Genomic DNA, 13,096 nt, shown 5'->3' on the forward strand with positions numbered 1-13,096 from the left:
ATTAATAAATAGTATCTCTCTGATGACTGAAGGATCTCAAAAAGCAACATCATCTAAAAGACATAAACAATAACAGACAAAACAAAGTAATTGGCATCTATCAGGCTGAAAAGGGTTACAAAAGTCTTTCTAAGGCTTCAGGACTCCAGAGTGAGAGTCATCATCCACACATGGAGAAAACAGAGCAGTGGAGAACCATCCCAGGAGGCGCTGGTCAACCACCACTACCACATGTAAACAGGCCTCCCTGCCTCAGTTAAGGTCAGCATTCATAAATCAACAATAAGGTGCTTCCACCTCATGCCTGAGTACCAACGGCACCCTCTCTTCACTCAGATCTTCAGTATGTTGTCTGGTAGACTCAGTTCAACTGGGAACTAAAACTTCATCATATGCTCCACCTCCAGCTGCTGTGGTTCTCTTACTCTCTGCTCTGAGTCAAACCAACCTGTTCCCCTCCTGGCCTGTGGGGGCGCTGCATCAAGAACCACTGAAGGAAACGACAAAGAAACCTCTGAAGACACTGAGAGCAACTTCCTTCTTCACCACATGGAAACAGAAGTGGAGTGGTGCCAGATTTTAATGGTTGGAAGATTTCTCTTTAGTCTTTGGCAAAAGACCATAAGATAGCGCTGGACTAGCATATGTATTTTGGTTACATTTACCCAGAATGCCTCGTGCTGTAGTCAAATTCCTGCTTTTGAAGCTGTCTCCATTCCACTTGGTGTTCACTTTTGCATTGGACCTACACCAGAGTTCACTTCAACAGAACCCAGACTGAGATTTGTAGGACCAGAGTTCACTTTTTTGGTCTGCAACAGTTTGATTACACACTCACACTTCCCCAAACGAACTGCACTTTCTGGAAAACGGACTAGAGTTAGATTAAAGGAGACTTAACAGGCCTGGTGGGAATTAACAATTATTCTCTGGTGATAGCACTAGCACATTAACAGAAATACTTGTATTTGTTGCACACTTAATAATTAATCAGTGGTTTTGTGCAGGTTCTTTTATTTTGATGAACGCTGTTGAGACATGAGAGCGACAGTGAGCGCCTTCACTGACCAGCCGTTACTGCGCTTAATTGCGTTGGCTCCTGAGTCAGGAGCGTCACTGTGCTCTATGTGCCCACTGGTGGCGAACCGTTGTAACTGCAGTACAGCCAGCATGAGAAAAACAGAAGCAAGTAAACAAAAAAAAGGGAGGGGGTGTAATTATTTCTTATATTATTTCTTATATTGTAATTATTATGTCCATTCTGTCACATATTGTTGACGCTATTCTTTTGCTATGTAACATATAATAAAAACATCTTATTTCTTTACAGCAGACATGAAGGGTGCTTTTTCAAATAAGCAAATCTATTTCAGAGTCCTCCTGGGCCTCCATCCTGACTGTGAGCTAAACATTTCCTCATCCAATCCAAAGTGGAGCAGAGTTCACATCTCTGAACTCAAACTATCCTCTGTGTCCTGATGTCAGCCTCTACTGTGTGAGATACAAATATACTGAATTGTCTCTCTGTCACATGCTTTGGTTTTGCTCATGTCTGAAATAGCATGGAATTTTTTCAGATTTGATCATGTTTGTTGGATACACTCCTGAGCCACTGATTGCCCTGCAGCTGAATCAGAGGGAATGGTGACTCTAAATAAAAACCAACAGCATGTTCTGCCTTTCCTCCTGGCCAGATGAGCCATTCTGCTCAGGTGGAGGGAAGCGTCTCCACCTCCTCTGTGGTGGCTGACATCATGCTTACAACCCGACAAAATCAGATTCTCACTCTAAGCATGGTCAATTTGGGGAGGTTTGGGGAAATTTCCTGAAACTAATCTAGTCTCTTTGAAAAAACTCTTTACTTGGGGTAATGCAGTTTGTTGGCTAGTTTGTATTAACACTATTTTATTCTTCTTGGCAGTGAGGGGGAGAGATTATATATATATATATATATATTTCAAAAAGTTCTGATCATTCATGGACTTTATTTAGAAAGTGTACTGTGGATGCTAACATTAGCATCAGCCTTGTTGACTTTTCCTTTTGTTTTTTGCAAAAAATAAAAAAATTTTAATAAAAAGCTAATTGACTTTTTGTAAATCTTTTATAAGTGCATATGTTTTGATTATTCGAAAGATTGAAGTCTGTCTAAAAAGCAAAAATAGGGAACAAATATTTTACAGTTCTATAACAATGTGAAGACAAAGAGCATGTCCTGTTCTGGTGACCTCGTTAGCCTGATGGAGCTGACACACCTTAACGTGGCATGTTCAGGTTAAGTCATTACTTTTATACTTTTTCTTTATTTTATATCAAAATGGTTTGTTGCATGATCTTTTTTAACCCAAATGAGACAGTCATTTTCTCTTGAGGATATTTCTTTCTTTCTTTATTTTTTTTGCAAATTAAGAAACATCTTCCAAGAGTTTTTATTAGTTTAGAGGGAATATTTGATCTTTCCTCTTTCACAGCACTTGAAAGATGACACAAATGATCTCAAGAGAATAATTCCTGAAATTAATCTACACATAATATGATTTGTCCACAAAGCATGCTGTGCAGGGAGAAATCACGAGTCTTTATTTGGTGACCCGTTACTGACCTGGCAGTCCGTCAGCTCCTAAATGTCAACATATTGTGGCAGAATTGTAAACAGCTGCATGCGTGTTATCTGGACAATGTCACTTTCACTGCAGCGAAACAAGCCTCAGCAGCACTAAGGCATAAAAAAAATTCCCTTCTTACCCACGGAGGGTGAGAAGGGATGCCATATATATCCCTTGGCATCCCTTTATATATATATATATATATATATATATATATATATATATATTATATATATAGGTATTTTTAACAATCAAAATAAAAGTACTGTATTTTCCGCACTATAAGGCGCACCGGATTATAAGGGACACCTTCAATGAATGGCCTATTTTAAAACTTTTTTCATTAGGATTTGTTGCTGCGCGTTTGCGCAGTGTGAAGGAAAGAGGAGACCAGCTGCACAGGCAGGCTGCGAAATGAGATGATCGGTATCAGCAACAAGAGCCAATGATCGCAGATCACCGATCATGCACTTTTTCATGAAAATCGGCCCGATTATGATCGGTGACCGATCGATCGGCACACCTCTAACTTTTATACTTTTTCTTTATTTTATATCAAAATGGTTTGTTGCATGATCTTTTTTAACCCAAATGAGACAGTCATTTTCTCTTGAGGATATTTCTTTGTTTCTTTTTTTTTTTTTTTTTTTGCAAATTAAGCAACACATCTTCCAAGAGTTTTTATTAGTTTAGAGGGAATATTTGATCTTTCCTCTTTCCCAGCACTTGAAAGATGACACAAATGATCTCAAGAGAATAATTCCTGAAATTAATCTACACATAATATGATTTGTCCACAAAGCATGCTGTGCAGGGAGAAATCACGAGTCTTTATTTGGTGACCCGTTACTGACCTGGCAGTCCGTCAGCTCCTAAATGTCAACATATTGTGGCAGAATTGTAAACAGCTGCATGCGTGTTATCTGGACATTGTTACTTTCACTGCAGCGAAACAAGCCTCAGCAGCACTAAGGCATAAAAAAAATTCCCTTCTCACCCGCGGAGGGTGAGAAGGGATGCCATATATATCCCTTGGCATCCCTTATATATATATATATATATATATATATATATATATATATATATATAGCATCCCTTCTATGCTATATATATATATATATATATATATATATATATATATATATATATATATATATATAGGTATTTTTAACAATCAAAATAAAAGTACTGTATTTTCCGCACTATAAGGCGCACCGGATTATAAGGGACACTGTCGTCTTTTGAGGAAATTGAAGGTGTTAGGCGCACCTTATAGTGCAGAAAATAAGGTATATGAATTTGCTTTTAATTATTTTAATAGCTTTCACAATTTTTATTCTGCACAAATAAAATATACATCTTAGCTTTTAACTGTATTGTTTTACAGAATAATAGTACTTTATCTGCTACACAAAAAATTCAAAACTGCTCTGCTGCGTCTCTTTACTAAGCTTTACACATAAACAATCATTAGTTACTCACCGAATGTCGTAACAATATGGTTTCTGTTTTTGCAATAACCATAAACAAAACTCCATTTTACAATCAAAGAGATTGAAATAGCATCCTTTATTTGAAAATCGTTTCGAAATGTACAAAATGCAACCGAATTCAGCAGTCCTTCAGCTATTTCTCAGCTAGCTCAACGCACAGAAGTTCGCTAGCATTAGCATAAATTAGGCTCCAGAATTATGTCCCGTTTTCTACATAATACTCATCACAAACTGCATAATGTGACTCACTAGTTGACTCCCGATTCAATAACCTCTTCAACTCCTAAAGCTAATCAATATTTATGCATCAAAATACATTTTTACTGACCTGTTATACAGAAAAGATGAGACACACGATGAGCTTCCGCATCTAACTGGAAGGTTTATTCTTCTTCTGTGTGCTCAACCTTCTCTATGCACCAATGCGACAGACGCCCCTAGCGGTTGTATGTGGAATCGCGCTGGATAGCTGAAATAACACTGAAGAACTTCTTACACTGAGAAACTAAAGATAAAAAATAATGTTGAGGTGCCTGTTTTTATATTCAGTGTTTTCATTTAGATATAGTTTGTTTTTCATGGGTCTACACATACAATTTAATTGCGAAAATAGCTAACTCTTTACAAGTTATTGTATTCATATATTTTAATGAAAAATTGAGTGGAAGGAAAAGTTGTGGTAGAAAAAAGTGCACAGAAAGCAGATAAAAACTCAACAAGGGGGTTTTTCAGCAAAGACAGATTCATAACGTCTGACCTTCAGCTGGACTTCAGGAACCAACACACACAGACGGATCCGGTAAACGACTACAGCTGATCTGTTCCTTGTTCTAAACTCCTCCTTAATCAGAGGTTGAGAGGAAAACAAATGGAGTACTAAGATGGTCCAAAATCCTGCTGAAAAGTGGATTTTGGAACGATTAGGATTGATTTATTATCAGTTTGATAAACACCACTTGGGATTTCATCTGATACTAAAACCAGAAGACAGTTCAAGTCATAAAATATAACTCCATTTATTGAGTTATATTCAATAAATGGAGTTAGATATAAATAGTGAGGTTATCAGCTAATCACAGCAGATATTGAAGGTTTATCTTAAGATACAAGTTGTTCAGTAGTCTGATTTATCTGGACCTGAAACTTTTCAACTTTCTGTCTGAAAATAATAATAACAGCCGGGCGAGATTGTTTCAATGATTTTATTATATTTTTCAGAAAATCAGCCTGATATGTGCTGTCTACATTAGAAAGCTCTTATTGTTGTCGTTTCTGGTTCCAAACTTAGAAAGGTCAAACATCTTGGTTACTAATAAAAGTGTTTTTTTTTTTATTAAGTTTAGCTGAAGTTGTTATACCTAGACTTCCTGAACAGAACCAGGCTGATGTCCTCCATGCTACGCTGCACTGAAGCAGTAATTCATGCAAAAGGAGCCCAGACCAAGTAAAGTGCAACATAGACAGGCACACATTTCTGTATTAAATATTCTTTAATGGTGTTATATAACATTCTAATCTTCTCATTGTTTTTATTTCATTTCATTTTGGAATGGACGACCTAAAGGCTCTGCATGCATGTTCTCCCGTTTCGCCACATGGGGGCGCTGTTATCCTTCACCTTCACATAATATAATCAGCACACGTCCATCCTTGATCAAACAGAAACACTGAAGAACAACCAGATTCCTGCAACATGTTTCAGACAGTTCCATGTTTCTAATGAGGCGCAGAGAGAAACTTTTACCAACTGAATTTAAAAAACTAAACTAAACTCAGAGACCTGGGTGTCGTTTCTGTGGAGGACAGAAAATTACATCAGAATCATGTTTTAAAAGTGCTAAAGGTAAATGGGCTTTTATTTTAAACAGGAACATGTAGAGCTGATAAGTGCACTATGGAGACATGGTAATAATGACCATCAGGCAGTCATGATCATCACCAACGTAACGACGCAACAAACATGAAACCTCTCACTCTGTGTCCAGACTAAAACTGGCCTGTGTTTGTTTTTCTCCTGATTGCTGGTTTGGAAGCAGACTGATGAAGAAACATGAAGCCGGCCTGATCTACGCTGCAGGTATATGGACGGAGTCCAGGAGAAAACTGTAAGTAATCAACTTTGAGTTTTAAACCTGAAAAAAACCTGAACTTTTAATTTGTTCAAAATAGTATTTTATTTATTTTATTCATGTTGTTGTGCAGAACTAATGTTTGATGAGTCTCCTCAGGACGGGTCGGATGTCGATCCTTTCACCCAGAATAGCAGCTCAGAAATGTTGGAAATGTTTCATTTCATGCAGACGTTCATTGCTCCAATTACAAAAATGTAATAACTGCTTTTATGGAGGTCTGATGAATTCATAAAATTGAACTTGTGTAATTTAACTCAGAAACAAAGACATTATGGTATGTGATGCACAAAGTGATGGAACAGATACATGCTATAAAGTTTCTATTTTCCACAGGGTGATGGGTTTCTGTAGGAGTTCAGTCGAAATGCCCTTTGGATTAATGAGTCCTGGGAAAAGTTAGTTCTGGGAATTTTGATAGTTTGGCTCCAACATGGTTTTGGCATGTGGCCTCAAAATAATTTATCTCTGATAAATTTGTGCAAATTTATCAGACTGACCAGTCTGATCAGGTCAGTCTTTGCAGACCTCTGCAAAGACTGACCAGAGGACGTGACGGATGTGTGTTTTTCTCATTTTAAACACGTTGGACCTTATTAAGTACTTTAAAATATCATCACAAAGTGAATTGATTTGAGAAATTAGTTGTAAATTGGTGCTACACAAATAAACTGAATGGAATGAAGAGAAAGAAGCCAGAGGAAACAAATGCCTCTACACCTGCAGAAAGAGGGAAAATATCTGAATGCGTTTAGATGTGAAATAGTAACAAATCTTATCTTTATGTCACCAAACTAACGTATTAAAAAAAATAAAATAAAATTAAGAAACAGATTTGTGAAATTAAAAGACCTGTGACAAAACTTTAATGTGTTTAAATATTAATGGTAAGTATGACACAGTGAACTCAGTAAATGTTTTATCAGTAAATATGTAAAAGTTTTCCAGCTGTTTGTTTCTCTTCCTCCTGTTTTCCACCAGAGTTTGGCGTTAAAACCTGCGGTCTGCCATGGAGAACCTGACTCTGGGGGCCAATGCTTCAGGATGCTTCCTGGTGGAAACGCCTCTCAGGAGGAAGCTCTTCCTCCTCTACTACCTGACCGTCATCATCATCTCCATCCCTGCGAACACCTTCTCCCTGTACGTGTCGTGTCAGCACATCAGGCAGAAAAACGACCTTGGCGTTTACCTCTTCCATCTGGCCTTGAGTGACCTGACCTTCACCTTGGGCCTCTCCCTGTGGATGGACTTCCTGTGGAGAGGCGTCTGGACCCACGGAGGCTACGTCTGTTTGGCCTCCATCTACTCGCTCTACACCAACTTCTACACCAGTGAGGCTTTCCTCTGCTGCATCGCAGTGAACCGCTACCTGGCGGTGGTTCACCCGCTCAGGTACGCCTGGACGAGGAAGGTCAGCACCACCGCCATGATCTCCGTCACCATTTGGGTGTTGGTGATGGGCTTCAATGTGTGCACCATAACCTGGGAGGACTCCTACTATGAAAACAACATGTTTTCTTTGTGCTACGACATCTTCCTCCCGCTGTCGCAGACCATGGCTAATGCTGGCATCGCTCGCTTCTTCCTGGGCTTCGTGGTTCCGGTTCTCATCGTCTTTTTCTCCACCCAGAGCACACGCCTGGCAGTGAAAGCAAACAGAGCCACGATGGACGAGGAACGGCTGCGGATCTCAAAGCTGCTGACGGTGGTTCTTCTCTGCCTGTTGGTCTGCTTCGGACCGATCCATGTCTCTTTCATGGTCCGCATGCTGTTGGATGGCTGCCAGAGTTTTAAATGGTTCCTCTTTATTTACAAGGTTAGCACTGCTATATCCACCATGAACTGCCTGGCAGACCCGCTGCTCTACTGCTTCATCACCAGAACAGGGCAGAAAAAGGTCCAACAGGTTCTGCTTTTCTTCTTGAGGAAGCAGAAAAGAACAGAAGGGATAAACTGTATAAGTTAAAGAGGATAAAGATGACTTACTTTAATGTCCTTTAAAAAGTTTGTTTATAAGTTTCTTTAAAAAAACAAAAACATCAGTTCTTATATATGTTCTATACCTGCATTTCACAGAACACACAAATAAAACTGCATCATTTTCAATAAAAAAAGAAAAATTGTGACGTTCTAAACCTTTTAACCATTGATGTGATGTGTACATATCTTTTGATCTCTGTTTGAAAAGGAGCATATAGCTCAACCACTTAAGATGATATGTACCTTTTTCTTTTACTAATTTAATTAATTGATGTTTAAATACGGATGGATGGATGGATGGATGGATGGATGGATGGATGGATGGATGGATGGATGGATGCTGTAACTAAGTCCCTGTTTGCAATAACCCAGATAGTTTGGAAAAAGTTAATTTTCTTCTGTTTCCACTCAACGTGTGTTTTATAGATGCATTCTCACATAAATCCCATCCTGACGTTCTGGTTTGTCTTTTATCTTGACTTTGCTGAGACTTCCTGTGATTCTGTTTCCTCAGTTTTTGTCCTTGACTCTTTTTTATCTCCAGTTTTCTATATTTACAGAACGGATAACATGATGCAGTTACTGCTCTTTAACAACTGGACCAGTTAATAAGCAACAGACCTGTAGACTCACCATCCTGTCATTGTTACCACGATACGACCTGTTTGTAAGAAATCAGTGGCTGCAGGTCTGAACGTCTGCTTCCTGATGTGAAGCAGACTGCCACAGCTCAGTGTTGCTTTAGGTCACTAGATATATTAAGATTTTAATGTTTTATAGTTGCTGGGAGTCTTTTCAGTTGTTAAAACATGATTCCATATCAAATATTAGCACCATAATTATAACCCAGATATGACACAGACAGCTGAGAAGTGAATAAATATCCTGAAAACTCCCCAGTCAGGTGTTTCTGTGATCCCTCCTTCATTTCTACTTTACACTTTGATTTCTTGGTTTGATTGTTTAATTAAAATCAGTTTGCAGGACGAATTTTATCATCAGAACATCTGTTCTGATTCTATCAGCTGCATACAGATATCAGAAACCTTTGGTTTCTCACCTGCTCAGCAGCTGATTTTAACTAATCACCTTTTGTTGTGTTTTCATAACAGATGCTTTATTTTCAGCCCAATATCTGTTTAACTGCATTAACACATGACAAATGCATATTTTACTACATATTTTACTATGCATATATACTTGCAAATTTGATTGATATACATTTATTAGAGTTTTCAGTTTCTTCACATTTCTGAATGTTTTAAGCAAAAATAGAGACTTTGAGTTTCAACCCTTAAAAGGGAAAACGTCACATTTTAAAAATATCAATATTATTCATGGCTCTGCTTTCACTCTGTGGTTGTGAAATGTTCGCAACATACCTATGGATGTATGTTGCTCTCTAGTGGACATTGTAGGAAATGCAGTCACATTTCTTTGCCGTTTAACTTCATACTTTTCTGTGACGTCATTCAGAATAAAAACATTTGTTCACTGAATGAAAATAATCTAAAGCCATTTATATCATTGATGATGATAATCAAGATTCTAGCTGTGGTTTATAAAGTCTTTCTAAACATACAAATTCAACAAACTAGAATATTATCGAAAATTATTTCAAGAACTTTATCACTCGTTGTATAAAAATATTAAGATAAATTACACTGTGACTAATATTTGCAAGCCTCTGTTTCTGTTACTTATGATGATTTTTCACTTACATGAAATGAAAACATGACATTTAAAATTAGAATATTACATAAAACCAGTTTGATGTAATATTGTTAAGCTGCTACCCCCGGATAAGCAGAAGAAAATGGGTGGATGGACATCAAACCAATAAAAATTAATTGCTGTTTAAAATAATCATGGTAAGTGGTGTTTGTTTTTGATAATATCACTTATATTCAGTATGTTCAGCAGTGTTTCCTCTCTAATCTCATCACTGTGTTCTTCATCCTTTGATTCTGCAGATGAAGAATCTTCAGAAATAAACATGAATCCTTAAAGACTTGTTAATGTGAGAGTTCAGCTGAAGATAAAGTTCAGCAATATCAGTTTGAGAGTACCGACGGTGCAGAGCTGAAGAGTTTTAGTTTAAACTTCTGCAGATGATGACTTGCAGGATTGTTGTTGAAGCTGTTTCCATGGCAACACAAGCCGACTGCGTCGTCTTCAGTGTGAAACTTTGTTCCTCTGAAACATAAAATCCTTCAGCCAACCTCAACAAGCTGCAGCTCCTTCCAGGTGTTCACTCCGCCTCACATTTATCGCATTACAAATACAAACAATAATATGTTTTATGTTACATGTCGCACAAAGCAGAATGTAGTTTGTGAAGTGTAAAGCAGGGGTGTCAAACTCAGTTTCACCGAGGGCCACTTCAGCATATTGGCCCCCCTCAATGGGCCACATTGACGGTACAAATCAGGAGTGCATCCCTGCTAAAACACCCCAGACAAAAGGTTGACTTCCCTCATTCAGTTCTGTAGAGGCTTATAATGAGTCAATGGTCCAGGTGTGTCAGAGAAGGAATGCATCTAAAGCTGCAGATGGTAGCTCTGGAAAACTACTTGGGCAGCCCTAGCATAAATGTATAAAAATACAATGTTAAAAATAAATTAAACACCTCATATTGTTAAATAACTGATTTTATGTATTGAAGTTTTAAATATTACATTTGAGTTTCCATGGATGTAAAATTACTGCTCAGTTTAAAAATTACAATATTTAAATCAGTGTTTAAATAATGAAGTCGACTGGCAAGTGAACCATCACCAAAGAGGAAGGCTCTTGTTGTCTCACTGCACCCCAAGAGATGCATAACCTACAAAAACCATTTCTGTCTGGTTTCAAACCAGAGACCTTTTGCGTGTAAAGCAGACATGATAACCACTACACTACAGGAACTGAACTTCTCTGCTTTGTTTCAGTTTGAGGTTCCAAAGTTGATGATGTGAGATGCAACATGAAAATTTCAACTGAGGTTTGCACTCAGATGCCTGGATTCAGAAAACAGAGCATGACACCACAGAGCCCTTGTTGACCTTTAGTAAACACCTGTGATGTATAGAACATGCAAAATCTGGTTTCGAACCAGAGACCTTTCGCATGTAAAGCAAACGTGATAACCACTACGCTACAGGAACTCATGCCGTTTGCAGTGTTCCTGGTAGATGATCCACATTTTGTTAGTGACTAATTTCAATGGGCATGGAACAATGTCAAATACTTAAACCACAGATCCTCTCAGAGAGCACAGTAACTTGGTGAACAAACTGTCAGACTTATACTTGTGCCTAATTTCACATTACAGTCCATAAACTAACCCTGGGATCAAAAAAATGTATTGAAAATGTCATTAGCAGAGACAAATGGTTCTATAGAGACTTGGCTAAATGGCTATAAAATAAAATCAATACTTACAAATAAAAGATGGTTCAAAAATAAAATTAACATTAAAATAAAAAATATCTCTGAAATACACTCAACACTTGAAAATTAAAAATGGTTCAAAAATAATATCAACACTTCAAAATACAAAATCTCTGGAAAATAAAATATTATGTATGTTGTTTTGAAAAACATTAGAATATAAGCATTTTATCAAATCTTTATTGTGGTACAATCATGTAAGTTATTCTTAAATCCATGGAAACTCAACAGCTTGTAAGGTAGGTGAGTTAGCTCAGCAGGTTAGAACACCGTGCTGGTAATGCTGAGGTCATCAGTTCAAACCCAGTATGGGGCAATTCATGTGTAAGGTCTTTCAGACAATCAACACTTTGCAATAAATAAGGTTTCAAAAATAAAATCAACACTTTACAATTAAAAATGGTTCAAAAATAAAATCAACACTACAATAAACAAGGTTTCAAAAATAAAATCAACACTTTACAATTAAAAATGGTTCAAAAATAAAATCAACACTTTACAATTAAAAATTGTTCAAAAATAAAATCAAAATGTATAATGGTAACTGTTTCTGTCTGTTCAGTCCATAAACTAAGCCTGGGATACAAAAAATGTATTGAAGATGTCATTAGCAGAGACAAATGGTTCTACAGAGTCCAGAACGCCCGGGAGAGCGGCGTTCTGGAGGACAGTGACACTAATTTAAGTGAAGTCGCTCAATTTAATTTATTAAAAGTTATTGGGGCCTCAGTCAGTGGTTTTTGTCACTACGAGTAAATGTAAGATACATTTATCTGCTTAATCTGTGATGGGATCTGGATTCACGGTGAATATTAACTAAACCGCATAAAATGCGACTAAATAGCCGATGTTAGTATGATTGTAATTTCACGGATAAAAATAGTACATGACCGAATTTTTTAATGTTGTCGGTCAAGATAAGGATAACAAAAAAAGTCTAGCGCCACCTGCCGCCCTGACACCAACTCACACATCTTCATTCAGTCTTACTTGTAAATCGATTTTTATTTTCTTGGACGTTTTGATGTTAGCTTGTCGATGTCTCAGTTTTATTCGCTGGGAAAATCAATAAGCAGCTTGAGGTGACTCTGCTGCTCTCTAGTGGCGAGAAGCCGTAATGTTGGCTGGTAACAATCGGAATGCATTATGGGAGATGTAGTTTGTAGTCAATTCATGCTCAAAACCTATTTTAAATCAATCATGGGCCTATAAAATGCTGGGGGGCCAAATGTGGCCCTCAGGCCTTGAGTTTGACACATGTGGTGTAAAGAAAATGAGATGATTTTCAAACAAATGCTAAAATAAAGAACAGAGAGGTGTGATGTGTTTGTAAGACTAGCAGGTCTGTTGATGTCCTGGATTTTTGTCTGATTTTATGAACAAATAAAACAGAATTCAGGAAAAGTGTTATGGATTATGGACGTCCACATGTCTGGTTCATCCTTGAAAACAG

General features: G+C 37.5%; 1 protein-coding gene across 1 annotated transcript; it reads left to right on the plus strand.

The window, feature by feature from the left end:
* Positions 1 to 6,928: 6,928 nt before the first annotated feature.
* On the plus strand, positions 6,929 to 8,371 carry gpr65 (G protein-coupled receptor 65). The gene has a single exon (XM_014995843.2). The coding sequence runs from the start codon at positions 7,238 to 7,240 to the stop codon at positions 8,192 to 8,194; it is 957 nt and encodes a 318-aa protein (XP_014851329.2). The 5' UTR covers positions 6,929 to 7,237; the 3' UTR covers positions 8,195 to 8,371.
* The last annotated feature ends 4,725 nt before the right edge of the window (positions 8,372 to 13,096 follow it).

Source organism: Poecilia mexicana, unplaced genomic scaffold (assembly GCF_051168715.1).
Source record: "Poecilia mexicana isolate PSO_F unplaced genomic scaffold, ASM5116871v1 scaffold_22, whole genome shotgun sequence".
Taxonomy (NCBI): Eukaryota; Metazoa; Chordata; class Actinopteri; order Cyprinodontiformes; family Poeciliidae; genus Poecilia; species Poecilia mexicana.